The following is a 17124-nucleotide window of genomic DNA, read 5'->3' as shown; positions in this document are numbered from 1 at the left end:
TGACTGCAATTCCCCCTTTCATAAAGGAGCCCAAAAATGCCTTTTTTTTTTTTTTTCTTTTCTAATGGAGAGAAATGATAGTCTTACTGTGGTGAACTGATTTGACCTTAGTTTTCAGGCCTCTTGGCATTACCCCACAGTAAATGCTACACTCAGTGAAACTCCAAGGGCAGCTCTGAAAGGCCAAAATTCTGAAAATTATTTTTGCTACTTAGCTTATTTTGGAGGTGGAGATGTTAAGCTGAGGAGATTGAAATGCAAGGATTATTCAGGTTTTTTTTGTTTGGATATATTGTGTTAGTTTGTCAAACTGCATTTTTTTGTGTGTGCTCTGAATAGATAGGTGCCTCTGCACAAACCAAATCATAGCTTGAGCTTCTTATACCTAATTCTGTTGGTTTTAATAACACAGCTCTTCTATAACGTCATCTCTAGATCTCATACTTTAAAATTCAGGGGTTTGTGTACAATCAGTGGAAGGAGTTTATTTCCCAGAACCTTTTGGTCTGGATTCCACATACTCTTAAGGCTCTGAACATAGACCTTTGAGAACTGTTTGCATGTTCTTTTTTGGCTAAATGTAGGGGGGAAAATAAGTGGTATTTCCTGAGTTGTAGGGACACACTGTTGAGTGAAATGATGGGAAGATGGTGAGTGTTGCAAAAAAAGCCCATTGCCTGTGTGTAGGAAGGTGGAGGATTAGAGGTCATGCAGTTGGCAGATCATTCTTCTTAAAGGAGAGAATTGCTTGTCTGAAAAGCAGCTTGAAAATTCCTGCTTTCTCAGTGCCTCTCTGTCTTAAAACCTCTGTTTTATGTTGTGGAACTCTCCTTTCCAGGATAGTTTTATTTATTGCCATGAATAGGTGGGTAGAGAGGTGATATTACTTAAACATGTCTTGTCAAATGAAAAGCTCATTTGTGCAGCACTTTTAATTCATGAAGGTATAGAGAAAGCCCTTTTTTATTCTGATGGTATGGAACTTGCTGAATATCCAGTTGTAACAATCTGTTAAGACAACTTGAAAAATGAATTCATATTAAAAAAAAAGCAAGGCAAGAGAACCTTTTGTGACATAGAAAAAATATTCATCATTTGAAGTCTTATTTTTTTGCACTTCTCTAATGTTTCTGTTGTTGTGACAACGAAGAGCTCAGAATTGTCAGAACAAGAACATTGAAACTGGGTGAATAAGTGAAGTTTGAGATTCTCATTCTGTGTCATAATTATGATGAATGTAAACAGAGTCATGGTGATTCTTCATACCCTGTAACACAGCACAAAACTGCTGTGAGAGGAGTCGTGCTTGCTTTCGCAAGTTTGCAGTGTCACTTCCAGTTTTTATCCTATAATCCTTGATTTCTGTGAGTTTGATGTAACACTGTTACATTATCTAAGCATGATGTGAGTAGCCACTCCATTGCACTGTAGTGCTTACAGGTGTGTGTGTGGCTGCAAGTGTGCTGGTGGGGCAGGCTGCCTTCACCACTGATGTAAGGTGCAGCCCTAGTGATGTGTTCTGTGGCTGAGACCTCTTGACACTCTGAGAGTTACCAGTTGCTGCTTATAGTTGGAGATGATGGAATTTTGCCTAGGTGGGGAACAGTATGATGATTCTGAACTGCAGGACTATGGCTACTCTTTTCCGGAAATATTTGTCACCTAATTTAGATTGTATAGCAGGAAGGAAGTGTTTTCCCTATTTGAGACAATTGTAGTCTGTATATGACTTTTCTTTGAAAATTGTTTGTAAAAATTGACTTTTAAGACTGTTGCATCTGAAAAGGGAATTTTGTTAGGTGAGGATAATAATGGATTAATTTACTTCATGAAAGTTCTGAGCTTAAATTTTACTGGGCTACTCAGGATGTGGCTGTCATAGGAGAAAAATAGCAGTACATTTTTAGCTTCTGCCAAGATATCTGTGACAGATGGTGTCTTGTCTTTCCAATTTGAATTCTTACCATTCTATAAATATTGGAATGACTTATTAAAAAATTCTGTAAATATGGGAGAGAAAAAAAAAAAGGTGTTTCCTCGCTTTTAAAAAAATGCATCATGGTCGATATAGGACAGACTAAGGGATATTTATAAAGGTCTTGGGCAGAACAGCACCAGTAAGAGCAGAAATCAGTATCTGAACAAATCCAGAAGGGCCTGGTGAAAATGTGGTTCACATTAGACAAATAGACACATGAAAAAATATGTGCGTGTTTTGGTGAAATAATATTAAAATAGTCCCTGCAGGTGCTTTGTGGTTCAAAAAGTTCTTTAGGGAAAGCTGAGGTCTGGAGCATCGTTAATGCATGTGCAAAGATGGGCAGCTGTTAATTTTGGGACGTTGCAGATGCTCTGTATTGCTTTCAGCAGCTTTGTCTGATTCATTCATCTGTCCTTTTCTGAAGCACCATTTCAGCTTTTGTGATAACCAACTTTTTCGGGACAGACTTTGTAGAACTTCTTGTGCCATTGTATCTGGTGCTTATCTTTCATTTTAGAATTGCTTCCAAGTTTATAGAGCTCTGTCTTCTGTTGGACCCCAAATAACTTGATTCTTTGAAGGTATGCTGATAGAACTGTATCCTTGGCTGCTGCTTCTGTAAGCTCCTGCACAGAGATTTGTCTCCTGTATATTGGCTGAGATATTGCTGAGGTTGTGTTTTTCAAAGAGTCTAAAGATGTAATTTTGTGTGTTTTTTGCAGCAGTTGGAGTTAAGTGTTGTCTTCAGCTGACATTTAAATGTTAGATCAAAGGAACCTTAACTTTTTAGACATAGAGACTCTTGTTTGATATTGCAGTTATTCTCCTGGGGTTAGTCATGTTCATTTAAGTTTATTAACCTCCTGTCTTTTGATTCAAAGAAGGTATTTGGTACATAATCTACTTTCTTAGTGTGGAAGAGTGAAAACAACAGTGTACAGAGCTTCTGCTGGGAGGTTCAGTTTCATTATTTTGGCTATCAGGCAATGCCAGTGCTTTGCTTTAAGACAGCAGTTGTAAACATTCACTGTATGAAATTCTGATATTGTTCTGAAGGAATTTTCAGAAAAATACAGTCTCTTCAAGCTCATCCTGATTGCTGTTCTGAACAATGGGCCGTTGTAGTTCAGCGAGAAGTCCTTTATTGCTGGCAGTTTGTGTTTCAAGTTCTGGCTTTTTCTTTACCAGACAGAAAACTCTTCATATTGTTAAAGAGAAATTCCAAAATGGCTCAGTGACCTCCAGCACAAATACAGTCTAGGAATGTAAAAATTATTGTATTTGGAGAAAAACTTGCCAAAGTTGGATTTGGTTATCAAGCATACTGTTCTTTATACCTCAGCGTGATACTTGTTAATTCTTAAAGAAATAACTTGGTAATTTGCAGAAAGAAGTAGTGTTTAAATTGTGTGGAGATGACTGTGTTACAGTTGCAGTGCAGTTAATATGGGAAATTAAATGCACATCCTTTTATGCATGTAAAATGGCCTTGTGTTGCTTTAAAAAGTTAAGTTACCACCTGCATGGATAGTCTTTCTTGGTAAGAAGCACAGCACTTAGTGTGAGTGTAGGTCATGCTTAGGAAAATGTGTGTGTAAAATACAGATCTTGCTGGAAATAATTACAGAATACTTGATGCTGTATTGTTAAGTTACATGCTGCAGGTTGAATATAGCAACTTGGCTTGCTGTTCTTGAGCTACATAGCAATTGACAGAAGGTTTACTTCTAATTTTGAAGTAAATGGACCAAAACTGCTTGTTAAACTGGGAAAAAGAATAACTACTAGTTACAGTGCCTGCAGAAAAGGGTTGATTTTTCAGCTTATTTTCTGAGATTCTTAAATTGTAGCAGCATAGCAAAGTTTGAGTCTAGTTAAAACGAAGAGCCTCGTGAACCTTCTGGTTTTTTATGTGTTGACAACTCTACTACAAACATGAACTTGAAGGGTTCTGAAAAAAACCTTATTTCTAGCAGTCTAGAATTAGACTGGGAATTAGGTTGAGACTCCTCTTGAGGACCTGACTTTTATATTTCTAAAATGTTCTCTAGTTGCTAAAGGAGTGCAGAACAGGGATCTAGGGTTGGCTAACAGTCTCTGCATAAGAGGCCAGAATCCCATTCTCACTTTTCCAATACAATGTTTTGTCCAGTGCTATGGTAACAGGAGCAAAAGGTTGTGAAAACATTCTTTGCCAGAAAGCGAGCAGATGCTGCTCTCAAGGCATATAGGGAATACATCTGTCAAATGAGAAGGCACTGGTTTTGATTTTCAGATTTCAGAGTGAACTTCTACTAGCTTTCTTTCACTTTCTTTGTTGATCATGATAGTTTGTTTAGTTAGTCTTCATCCTGGGTTCAGTAATGGTTGGGTTTTATTGAGCGTTACCGCCACCGCCAGCAGATGGGTTTTAGAACAGAGGTCAGCTTTCAGCAGGATGAACATAGATATCAAGAACAAATTGACCTGCTGCCTGCTTCTACCCTCTTTTCTGACAAGCTTTTCCAATGAGGGCAAGGAAAAAGGCCTGTGAGATGGGATTTTTCAGAGTCAGACAAGACTATGTTAGTGTCTGGTCGTGTAATGGAATGCAAACGTGCATTTTAGGTGATAGGACTCTGGCATGTGCGATGGTGTAGCATTGGAGGGGCTGGGGGCTTTGGCCGGTGGATGGTTCTACATAAGGCAAGGAGAGCTGTCCTGTCTATTTGTGTAAAAGCAAAAAAGAAAGAGGGAGAGATCGGGCAACTTTTTGTGGAGAAATGCAAGAAAACCCCTTCTGAATTTTTAGTTCTGTGCTGTAGAGCTTATCAACTGCCACTGCAGCTCTCACAGGCTCTGCTAATTTGAGCATAAATCTCTAGGTTTTGGGATATGCTGCCAGTGGTTCTTTTGCCTCCTAGAGGAGTATAGTATATTGCAGCTGTTGTATGAAGGTTCCTTATTTTGATCTCTACTTTTTCATATGAAATAAAATATTTTTTTGTTTTTTTCTGTCAGATTGCGGGCATGTATCTGAAGACAGTTTGTTCCTTTCAGTATGTCCGAATTGGCAGCAGCTTTGAAAAGTAAGAATAATTTCAATTTAGGGTTAACTGATCACTGAAGGAATTTCTGTAATCCAAATGTCCTTATTTCCTAGAAAATGGAGAGTGATTATGCAAATTCCTGCCACCAGTTAGTTTAAGCCCTCTCCTCTCTCTACTATCTTTGAAATGCATACTTCTGTTACCTGATAGCTATGCCTGTTTATTTCTCTAAAGCTTTTTTTTAGCCACAGTTATCAAAGGTAGTTAATTTAAAGTAAAATAACATGATAAAATTTTGGGGCTTGCTCATGTGAGGAAGTAGAGACGGTGAACAGCAATTGAAAGACTTGTGTTAGTTGGCTTGACAATGTGGGAAGAATTCTGAGGATAACAGGACTGTATTTGTTGCGGACACACAGGAAAGGCTTTCCAGCAGCTTGTGTTCCTTGGGCTGCCTTACTCCTTGCAGTGCCTAGGGAAATGGGACTGTGCAGCACAGCTCAGGGTTGCTGTGGTAACTGATGTGGGTGTTCTCTCCACACGTGCCTGTCTCTCTTTTGGGAACTATTTGCTGCATAGGGTGTATATACACTCTGGCAATTACATTTGTCATCTGAGTGATTACAGTAGGATATGAGGTTATAAACAGTGATGGGGAGGATATGGCTGTGTGTCCTACTTAGCTTTTCTTGCTATGAGCTTGTGATGTCTGGCAGTGGACACTTGGAAGCAGAATCTGCTTCTACTGCCACAGATCACTCTGCCTGTGATTCTAAATGGAAACCATTAGTTGACCTCAGTCATTCCTATGTAATGAATTGGGAATTTATAGTGGAAGGAAGAAACTGGCAAAGTTGGGAAATAACTCAGATGTTACATAAACCCCTGTGACTGCATAATATTTTGGGAAGCTGAAATAGATATCCTTTCTTAGAAATGGTAGATTTTGTGAGATTTAGAGAGATAAAAGTCTGTTCATCTCATATTGCTAAGGACAAAACAGTTTGTGGAAATAGCATTTTTTTGTACAGCAGAATGTAATTACTGTACGATTGTTGTTTGTTCTTACTTCTGAAAGCTACTTTGCATCTGAAAAGTAGTTTTTGCAAATGCTGTGACTTGCTTTATTTTTATCAAGTAGCTGTAAAATTAAATTTGAGTTGAATTGAGTTAATCAACAATTTTGACTTGTACACTCAGTGAAATGTCTGCACACTAAAGCATCCTTGGTGAGTAAGGAATTGTGGAACAGCAGATACCTGAGACAGTAGAGTTAAGCCTGCAAAACTTTGCTGTTTCAGTGCATTCGTATTGTCCTAGCCTCTTATGGCTACAAATATGTTGATTTTGTACTGGTATTAAAAGCAAAATTGGCCTTGTGTTTGGAACTCTAATGATGTTGATGTAGGAACTAGAAAACAATCCACTTCTCTCAGCTGTGTTATTGCAGAAGAGCTCCCAGAGTAAGGTGAAACCTGCATTGTTTAACAGAATGAGAAGGGGATCTTAAATGCACAAGGGGAATAGGAAGCAACAGTGAGAGAAGTCTTCTCGAGTAAGAGCTACGTCTGATGCTGTACAGCAGTGATGAGTAACTATTAATATAATGTGTTAACTGTATAAATGCATTTGGATGCTAGTATGCTGTTCTTGTGATACTTCTTGTGATATATCACTTTGAACTGTGTTATTGATGTTTTAAACAAGCATTTTTATAACCTTGTCTGGTAGGTTTGTCTGAATGCAGCATGCCTTATTATTTTTGCATAAACAGGACTTTGGCTCTACTTTGAAGGAACAGGAACTTGCCAGATTTGGTGAGAGCAGGACATTTGCATGTAAAAACTGGTCAGCTGTGCTTGTAAGTATATGGAAATCAATACTGAGTTTGATCCTGGCGATGGTTAAGGAAAACAGGTGACACATTTGTTGCAGTGATACAAGCAGCGTGAAAACAGTGGTGCAAGTGATCAGATGTCAGGGAAGCTGTGCTTGTCCTCAGCTATCATTTGTTATGTTTCTCTCTTGGGTGGAGTAGACTGATATTCTTGTCATAGATTTCAAACCAGTGAGTTAGTTTTGCCCTCACTGGCAGCCCTGAATGAGTATGGATTTTTAAAAGTTGCTTTTCCATTTAAGAGGTTAGGTTCCATGTATATTTAATTGAAAGGGAGCCTTCCTAGCTGTTAATCAAACCAACATTTTGAGGCCCAGCACAGAACTGAAAACATTAAATAAATCTACTGCAGTGAACCAAAAGGCTGCAACTTAATGCAAATGACCTGATACAGACTGCAGTGGATTATTGATACTGAGTTTCAGATGGCATAAAAATTAGGAAGTCACATTTGCAATCAAGAAATTCTAGTGACATTTAGTGCATCATTACAGGTTTTTAATAATCTGTATTAAAAAAACCCAGAATAACCTGATGTCAAGGGCTTTATTAAAGTATGAATACTAAGAGTATATTCCTTACCTGGTGTGCTTGCTATTAGCATGCAGATAAATTAAACTAAATTATAATTTAACTAAAAATGGGAATAATATTATTTATAGCAGTATAATAAGATTATATACACTTATATATCATATAAGTGAATAACCTTACATTTGGAAATTACTTTTCTTTTTTAAATATCACATTTATTACTTGCTCTTTGAATGTTGTTGAATTATAAAATCTAGTGAATACTTTTGATGCATTTTTAATTCTAAGGCCAGTATCTTCTGTAATGATTATGTTTGGCAGTGTTCCTTATACAGCTTTGTTGATTGCTGTGCTTATATTACTGTGATCTCTTGTCAAAAGGTGACATTTTTTATTAGATTTCGGATATGTAGAATTCACAGTGCTGTGACAATAGTTCTAATCTCATTTCTTTTCAGTTGTATTCAGAAGAGTTTACTTTAGTAACTTCACATTTAAAGGTGTTTAAATTTTACATGCACTTTGTGTGAACAGCAGGTTAATTGCTTTCATGTAGATGTTGAGTAGAGACTTGGGATACAATTGTGGAGAAAGCACTTTTCAGTTTGACAGATGTTTATAAGGTGGGATGGTTTAGGTGCCTGACTGCAACCTCTGTGTGCCTGGATGGTCCACCCTCAGCTCAAGTTTCATTGAGAGCTGATTCTTGCATTGTATATTGTCACTTCTGAGAGTAGCTCATTATTGTCCCTAGGAGACTTAATATGCTGTGCTCCATTCTTCAGAGATGGGACAAAGAGTTTTCAAGCAGGTTACTTTAATCATAGTTGGGTGTTCAGATAAGGTCATGCTAAAAATATTGTGAAGTAAAAATATTCTGTCTCCAAAGTCTAGATCTACCATTTCCACTAAGTTGTATGCCAAATTACCAGTCCCGTTACTCTTGTTGCTTCCCCAGTTTCGTGGTCTCAGTGTGTGTTGCTGCTTGTGTATTCTTTTGAATGGAGAATAATAGAAAGCTGTCAGAGAACTTACCAGAGGGTTTGTGGCAGGGTATGTGTGAAGCAGTGTTTTCCATTTGTGTCCAAAATATTTGCTTATGTTGCTTAATATTTGATTAATTCCTAGTGTTCAGGGTGCAGAGTACATGTAAATGGCCAATGGCTACCAACTCCCCTTAATTTTAAAATAAATGTGTATACATTTGAGTAGAGTGATTAAGTGATCAAACTAACCTTCCCTCTTCCTAGAATAATGATAGCAGCAATAATTATGTGAATAACCAATTATGTAGAGAAAAATGTTAACACGTGGAAATGAATAGTGTAGAACTTATCCTATTACAGTTGTCAGAGAACAAAAAAGTACTGTGCAGCTTTGCTTAAACTAAAAAACAGGTAGACTGAGTTTCCCAGTGTTCAGTGGGAATACATGAGTTGTTCTGCACATCTGAGAGGGAAATTTTGGGGTTTTCTGGTGCTATAGAATAGAATAAGTGCCTTAGAGCTCTATGGCACTTATTTTTTTTCAGGAGCTCTGGGAGAGCTCATTTCCTTCTGTCAGTGGTTGCTTCTGCTTTTTCATGCTTTTTTCACCTGCATTATAGACCAACTATTTATGAATTGGATGGTACGTGTTTTTCATGCTGGGAATGAGCAGTTCTGGCAGTGAAAGAGGAGTAAGGGATATTCTTTAGCAAGTAAGTATTTAATGAGCGAGTTCGTTAAAACAGAAAACTGTTGTTTTTTTCACTGACAGTTATGTAACTCTTTGGCATGATTTTGACATAATTATTGGATTAATTGGTTTTATTCTCAGTCATTTTTTGTAGTTCACGAAAGGACCTCAGAAAACACTTGGATGGGCTGAGCAAATGCCATCTGTGCAGTTGAATAAAAGTGTGTAAAATATTTAATTATGTATGAGGCTTCCAGTAACTTCAAGGAATTCAGCAACAATTAAAATGAAAAGGGATGATATAAGAGCTCCATCTATTTTTCACAGGAAAACTGAAGTGTGCTTTGTCAGTATCACAGTTGGGCACATTTTGTATTGAATAATGGAAGCTTGTTGAACTCTGTAGTGTGCAGCTTTTGTTCTTGGGGCTTCTTGAAGCTGATGCAACCTCAGCAGAAACCTTAGGGGGTTTGCTAGCTGGTCTCAGACAAATGATGGCTTGGGTTTGTGTTAAAAGTAATCAAAAACCCCAACTGTTATATTCATTAAATGAAACTAATCTTCTGTCTCACTTTTAAAATTCTATTATTACTTTTTCATCGCATATGTTAAATATGAGTTTTGTTTCACTAAACAGTACTGTTTTGAACAATAGCAAGAGATGCTGTATATCTTGGGAAAGTGATTAGTATATTCTGGACACGCCTTTTTGTGTATTCAGTCTAGTGTCAAACTGTTTAAACTCAGCTTCCACTTTGATACCTAAATATTACTGCATAAATGCGTTGTACACTGATGAGTTGATTTGAGTATAAATTGAGATTTTTTCCATTCAGAACTCCTTTTTTGAACAAATGTGAATGATAGTAGCCTCAGGAATGAAAAGCTCTATTTTTTTCCTCCCATTTAATGCTTAATGTTGAATTTAGTCTTGGAAGAATTTTTGTTGGTGTCATATTGATATTAAAGGCAACAACTTGTGTTAATCTTCTGTAATAAGAAACATAGGTTTTTTTCTAAACTCAGTCCAGACTTTTTGGTTCATCTAATAGAATTTGTTGTGTAAGTTTGTGTTTGTTTTTTTTTTTTAGAACTAGAGCAGAGAAAAACCTAGTTACAATAACTGACTAAAGAGCCAGCAGCTTTTAGTGCTTCCTCTCATTCATTCCTTTCAGACCTCTCTTTATTAGCTCTTTCCAATTCATAAGAAACTTATTTTTCTTTATTAACATGTTGCTGTCTTTGAAGTCTTTCTTTTTCTTCTAATTTGATAGCATTGGTAGCATTTCTTATTTCATCTAGTTGGGTTGATGTTCTGTAAATCTTAATGTAGGGGTCATGTTGCCTCCCGTCATTTATTTCCTTGAAAAATTTCTCTATCCATTAGTAGCTGTTTTTCTATACAAAAGTATTCAAGTTCTTAATAGTGGTATAACAGACCTTATCACTATGATTTGGCTGATCCCTCTTTGGGGTGGCAGAATGCTTTAAATTCTTTGTTTCTTTCTAGCCCTGCCTTTTATCCATATAAGATTTCCTTTTGCCGATCATATAACCAAATTATTTTGACATTTTGGATACCTTACTGCAGGTTTTATTCTCTCATCTGCCCCACACTTTCTGTACAGTAGTTTTTTCTTCTTTGTAATTTGTTTTTTTTATTGCTTATATAAATACAAGTGATTGCGTTTCCCTAGGCAGGAGAATAAACATTGAGACATTTAATTCCTAAAATGAAAAAATATCTTATATAGGCAGCAGTCCAGACCATTTCTTATTGAAATCTGGTGATGTAATTGTGCAGTGTAAACAGAACTTCCAGAGTGGGAAGAAAGAGTGATGCCTAGGCTCTGCCTCCTGACATCAAAAGTAGTCATCTTAGTGCAGGTTGAATTCCACATCCTTTCTAATGCTAGCAGTTTGGTTTATACAGTCTAATAAAAAATGAGAAATGTTTTCAGGTCAACGTTTGTGATTATTCCTGAGCTGTGTTAGGCTTAGTGTCTACTGTTGGACTGTCATGTGGAAGTAGAAAATGTTGACAATTCTCCAGTGTCTGAATGTAAGCACACAGTGTTGCCCTGTGAATGTAACACATGCCTTTTCTGACTGAATTTGAAATCTGTGCATTTGTAGCTGACTTGAATAACTTTGATCTTCTCCTGTTATCTAAAAGCTCCAGCTTTGTATAGAGTAATCACTCTAGCTGTAGCTACACTGTATGCTGTAGCTCTCAGGCTGGATTTATCCTGTGAAATATTTCCATCTAATTAATCATTTGTTTTGTTTTCTGGTGGAGGCAAACCAACTGTTTCAGTACTGGGTGGTTCCACAAATAGATAACACTCTCCATAGGAGAGCAGGGAAGAGCAGTGGCTGCTGCTGTGTCTGGGTGCATGGGGTACCACTTCCTGCTGCAGCAGAGGTAGCATGTCCCAGTAGTAGCTGACACCATCCTCACTCCATATGGGGCTGGCAGGAGCATCAGATGAGCTCTCTGTGGTGAGTTAAAATGGTGCTCTTACTGCTGAGAGCAGGAGAAAAGGATGCTGCCTTGTGACTCAGCATGGACCACTTGATGTGTGCATTGTGTGGAGAAAAATGATAAACAGAATAAATGCTAAGCTGGAGCATGGAAATTCTGTAACCTGGGCACAGAAGACATGATAAGAACATTTCTTTTTAAGGCATTGAAGATGATCCAGCTGTGATACTCAAGTATGTTAACACTGAGAAGTCAAAGCTGCAAGTATAAGAGGTGGAGATGAAACAGTTAGTGGAAAAGTATTAAGGGGAACATAATGAGGCACTGTATATAGTCCTGGTGAAAAAAAAATTATAGGTAGTGGAAGGCTGGCAAAACTGCAGTGATGTCTGCTTTTTAACACTTGTTCGTTTTCTAACAAACCAAACAACTCTGATTAGTTCTTCCGTCTTTATTCTTGATTGTATACTTCCTTGTGTTTCTGTGGCCGTGCAGTGGTTTGGATGAGGGGAAACTTATAATTTGGTTTATTTGGTTTATTATTTATCTGGTTTATTCAGATAATTTTCTTTTGGGACTTGCCTCCTGGTCTTAATTCACTACAGTGAAGGGAGCATGCAGTTGGCATTGGGGACCTCTACTTTGACAGGTACTGATACTTAAAGTAGAACCTGAGCCTCCATTATATCATGATTAATTGCTCAAACCATAATTCAGTAAGGTGATTTGCTCTTCCTTTGTGGCATCTACTTAGTTTTACTAGAGCAAGCATTTGCAGGTTTGCATGGCAGGGAAGATAATGGAATTGACTGGAGTTTAAAATAACCATTTGTTTCTGAAGTTATTTATGAAGTAGATTACGCACTCAATCCACCATGCAGCCCTACAAATACAGTACTGTCACAGTGGATGGATACATTAGGTCTAGGAATGAGATGTTGCCTGTGTTGGCAGTGTTGCAGAAGAGTTGTTTGTTAAACAGTAGCTTTGCTTTCTTAAATTTAATATCCATTTAAAAAGTACAGATCAAACTGATCTAACACTTGAAAGCATTGCTTCCCTGAGAGTGGTGTGTGAATAGATATTGTGAGCCCATTTTTTTAGTAGGCATTTTATGTGTGCAGGTGCTAAAGATGCTGAAAAAGTAAAATGGAGGGATACTCAGTGGTCTGTTTCATGGCATTTAATTTAGGTCACGGCACTGAGAACGCTTGCTACTAGTGCTTGGTCATGCTGAACACAATGTTTCTGAGAACTGAAGGGCTTCAAGGTCTCTAGTTCATACCCTTACTTATTCACAGTAGCAGCTCTTGTTTTTGTTACAGTGAACGTGGCCAGAACACATTTCTCTTGTTTTCAGTATTCCACACATAGATTACTACTCCACTACTGTGGAGAGTTTTACCAGTTTGAGTAGGGCCAATTGATATTGGCCAGTTTTCACTGGAGAATTTTGGTGGGTGTGGAAATTGAAATAACTTTGTCTGTCTTGCAGTTACTTATGTAGCATATTGGCTGGTATTTTGATGTTATGAAGATCAGAGTATCAGATCTTAGACTGCTGCGGGTTATGTTTGAATTTTGTTTATTGATTACTTGAAACCATTATCTTATTTGCAGAAATGCCTTTATTTTCATGCTTACATATTCAGGATCAGTGAGCACGGCAACGGTTGTAAGCAATATAGTTTGGTGCCTGTGGGGAGTGTAAATGGGATCTTGTTACATAGCAGCATATGATAAGATACTGTCTCTGGAAATCTGCTTTTCAAATTAAAAGACAGATTTTGCACTAAACACAACTTAGCATTTCAAATTAAATTTTAACTAATATTTATTGTTACATCTCCACGGGGGAACTTTAGATTTTTCTGTAAGTATTCCAGACTTTTTCCTAGTTGCTGTGAGTCATTCAAGTTTTCACCTGTTCAAGGTTTTCAGGGTAAACATATTTGTTTTAAAATGCTGTAATTAACTAATTTTTGTTGTTGTGAAATGGCTTGACAGTAGTAGATTCAAATAGTCATTTTAATATGAAATTTCAACACATTCTTCGTCTTTCAGTATACAGGAAGAAAGTTCAAACTTCAGTTTTGCTGTGCCAAACGTGACTGGAGTTTGTCTCAGAGAGTTTTGGGCTCTATATAAAGAAATGGAGAGCAAATCACAGTTGTTATCAGCCAAATACACAAACTGGACCTCTCAATCAAACAGGAGTTTGTGCTCATAGCAGTTCCACATGAGTTTACAGGATTGTTGTTTTATGAAATCTGTAATGTGTTTGAACATTGAGAAGCCAGTTCCTTGTTGGTTTGAACTGGAGGTGACTTCAGTTTAGCTGTTAGATTGCATCAGTGGAAGGACTAGCTCTGAACATTTATTCGTATTTGTGCTTCTTTAAGCAAAAAGAAAAGCCATATCAGAGGCTCATAATATCTAAAATTATAGGCTGTTTACCTTTTGTTCCCAAACACTTTGGCTGTTAATGAAAAATATGGTGTATCCTGGCTTATACTCAGCTGTTCTGGATGTACAGTGTGCTAATGGAAATCAGCAGTTTCTGCTTCTATAAATAGATTGTCAGCAGCTGCAGAGCAAAACTGAGGAGCTTCTGGTTATTTTTCTTATTGCCATTGAGAAATGTTTTGAATGGCTGTGAAGTGTGAGGTGGCAGGTGTGCCTGCTGCAGAGATGTGCAGGCTGAGCTGAGGGTGTGGGTAGGGAGAGGGGAAGAAAGAGTACGTTTATAAGCCATCAATGTGAGAGTAGAGGTAAAGAGCTCTGTCTTCCTTCATTTGGGAGTCTCTGAATTTGGAGCTCTTTTATGTACAAAACATACTATTCAGATGGCTAAAAGTCATGAGTTCTTAAATGGGATCTGGAGATAGCATTTATCTAACTTCGGTATAGCTGAATATAAGGCAGTTTTACAAGTGTGCTCTGTTGGAGAATATCATCATACTGTGCCCAGATAAAGCTGTCTCCTAAAATTTTCATTTCCTTCTCTGTTGTTTTCTGTCTTCTGCTGCATGAGAAACAAACAGCCAGGCAAGAATATTTACCTTCAACTGCATTCCTTCCCTCTTGCCCTATTGTTTGAGCTCTTACATGGATGAACAGCAACTGCTGCTATCCTCCTTCCTGGCAGATGAGGAACTGGTACCAGTGTAGCCTGCTAACAGGCCAACTAAGTTACCAGTGTTGTTTGTGGACACAGGAGGTTGCCAGGAAAGAAAAAGTATTGAATATCTGTCATGTGAACATTTAATTGAAGTCCTGTGCCTGTTTTTACGTGTGTGGAATTGTTTTTTTTTCCTTGAAAGCTAGCAATCTTCTTATAAGGGTCTTGTCACAAGGTCTCAGGAAACATCTTTAACTGTAAGAATTTTTTTCCTGAAATACAGATACCTTTAGTTTCTGTGTTTCCCAAGGTACATATAATAAAAGTCAATGGTAGATTCAGCTTGTGCTGAAACATATGAAATAACTTTATATTCCCTTTTCTTTCTTGAATCTTGATACCCAACCTATGTAGATAATATATAAAGCCAAGGAAATAATGAAATACAGTATTATAATGGCAGATAGGAATAGAGAACATTTGTCAACTGTTGCTTTAGAAACAAAACCATCAGCCTGTGAAGTGGCTGAAGATCACCTAAGACTGAAATCCAGTGTATACCAAAGCCTTGGATACTGGAAAGTTTCTTAGCATCTTAGTTGTATGTTTTGCTAGTGCTCTCATCTGTATTCTTTGTACTGACTTAGATCTTAGTGATATTAACTGTTATTCAAGGAGAAACACAGAAATCTAAACAATTAGATTCTTATTATTTTTAATGTTGTTTGAAATGTATGTATGTTTTTAAACTTCTAATAGATATCTTGTGGATTGATAGCATAAATACTTTTAGGTGCTCTACTGCTAGAAAAATGGATCATACTAGGAAAAATATTGACAATGCGAAAAAGCACAAAACATGTTTAAAAAAATACATGGACTTCTTAATTTAAAAAAATGATTGCTCTCAGTTTATTCAGCTGCCATCTACAGGGAATAATTACAGTTCTTTCACTGTGAACGACCATTTGTGACAAGAATGAGGTCTAAATAATTGGGAGAGGTGAGGAATATGGTATTTGGTAGATCCTTTCAGGCTGGTAGGTACTTCTAATTGAAATACCAAGTTTAGAAAAACTAAACAGTTCTAAATAGTTTAAAGTCTAGGAGAAATAACTGTTAAGTGTCTCAGAGTGCTTTTCAAGTTAATTGCTAAAATTCAAAATGAAAAGTTGGACTTCAAGAGAAAATGAGCTTAATTCTTTTCATAAAGCATAGAAACTCTTAAAATACAAAGTTAGTATCTTTTGTGGAATGAATAGAAAGGAGGAAAAATAGTAACTTTTATTTAGAATTAGTTTGGCTTATATAGTTTTTTTGTCTGTAATAACAGGCAAAAGGAGTTCACTCCAAGAACCTTTGCATGAGAGACTTTATACTAAATAAACCTTTTCTTTCTGTTTTTAGTCAGCAGATAAGCAGCGAGCCCTGGAAGAAACCAAAGCCTACACAACCCAGTCATTAGCAAGCGTAGCCTATCTGATCAACACTTTGGCCAACAATGTTCTCCAAATGCTGGATATCCAGGCATCCCAACTTCGACGCATGGAATCTTCAATCAACCATATTTCACAAGTGAGACTTTTTTCCTAATTTTTTTTTCTCTTTGCCTTTGGCATTACATACCAAGTAAAACTCTGACGTTTTGTGAATGAGAAAAATAGTTTCATTTAAAACAGAAGGATGCATTTTTTCTCATATTCGTTCTGGGATTGGGTCTCATTATGTGGTTTTATATGAATGTTAGTATGAGCATTTTACGTAGGATAACAGCTTAAATGTAATCTTAGCTAGTTTATTGTTTGGAGAGGGAGCCATTCTGCATAAGTGAAAAGCACAGAAAAATCGCTAATGGTAAAATCAGATCATTATGTTAAAAAATATGAAATGGATGGTGGAAAACAGTTATTTGTCATCTTTTTACTTTTCCTGTTGCTGTAATACTGGCATCTAATGACAAAAGCACAGATGACAAAAATAGTTTGCTCCTAGCTTTTATTAATAAAATGTACTTTGCGGTGACATGAACAAAAGGCAAAATTAATATTTCAATTTGTTTATGGCTGCAGAACTCCTGCCACTGTTTGCAGTTTTCCTGAGTCACAATAAACTAAGCTACTCTAACTAGGAACCCATGTTCCATTACCACATTGATGATAGAATTTTGACTCCCAGGATGGGCTGAGAATGAATGATGAAGTGGATGTTTATCAGCCAATGACGGATTAGAAGAGAAATTAACAGCACTTCCTTTTAATGAATATTTTGTGTCTTAGTTGACCAATACATTTTGGCTGCTAAGGGTTTCTTGATCTCCTTGTGACAGTATAAATTGATAAAGGATATCGTGGCGTATAGAAAAACTTTTGAAAGTAGGAGGCATGCAAGGTAGGAGATAAG

At 37.0% G+C, this 17124-nt stretch overlaps 1 protein-coding gene across 15 annotated transcripts in view; it reads left to right on the top strand.

The window, feature by feature from the left end:
• ABI2 (abl-interactor 2) overlaps window positions 1-17124 on the top strand; it is a 67701-nt gene that overhangs the window by 10275 nt on the left and 40302 nt on the right. For all 15 annotated transcript variants that reach the window (XM_017836007.1, XM_017835983.1, XM_017835999.1 and 12 more), the window contains exon 2: window positions 16132-16299. In XM_017836007.1, coding sequence (XP_017691496.1) covers window positions 16132-16299 — 168 coding nt within the window. The remainder of the gene's footprint in view (window positions 1-16131; window positions 16300-17124) is intronic.

The sequence above is a fragment of the Lepidothrix coronata genome, unplaced genomic scaffold, assembly GCF_001604755.1.
Source record: "Lepidothrix coronata isolate B3197 unplaced genomic scaffold, Lepidothrix_coronata-1.0 Scaffold7, whole genome shotgun sequence".
Lineage (NCBI taxonomy): Eukaryota > Metazoa > Chordata > Aves > Passeriformes > Pipridae > Lepidothrix > Lepidothrix coronata.
The sequence above is the reverse complement of the archived record's forward strand: the minus strand, read 5'-3'. Positions and strand labels throughout refer to the sequence as shown.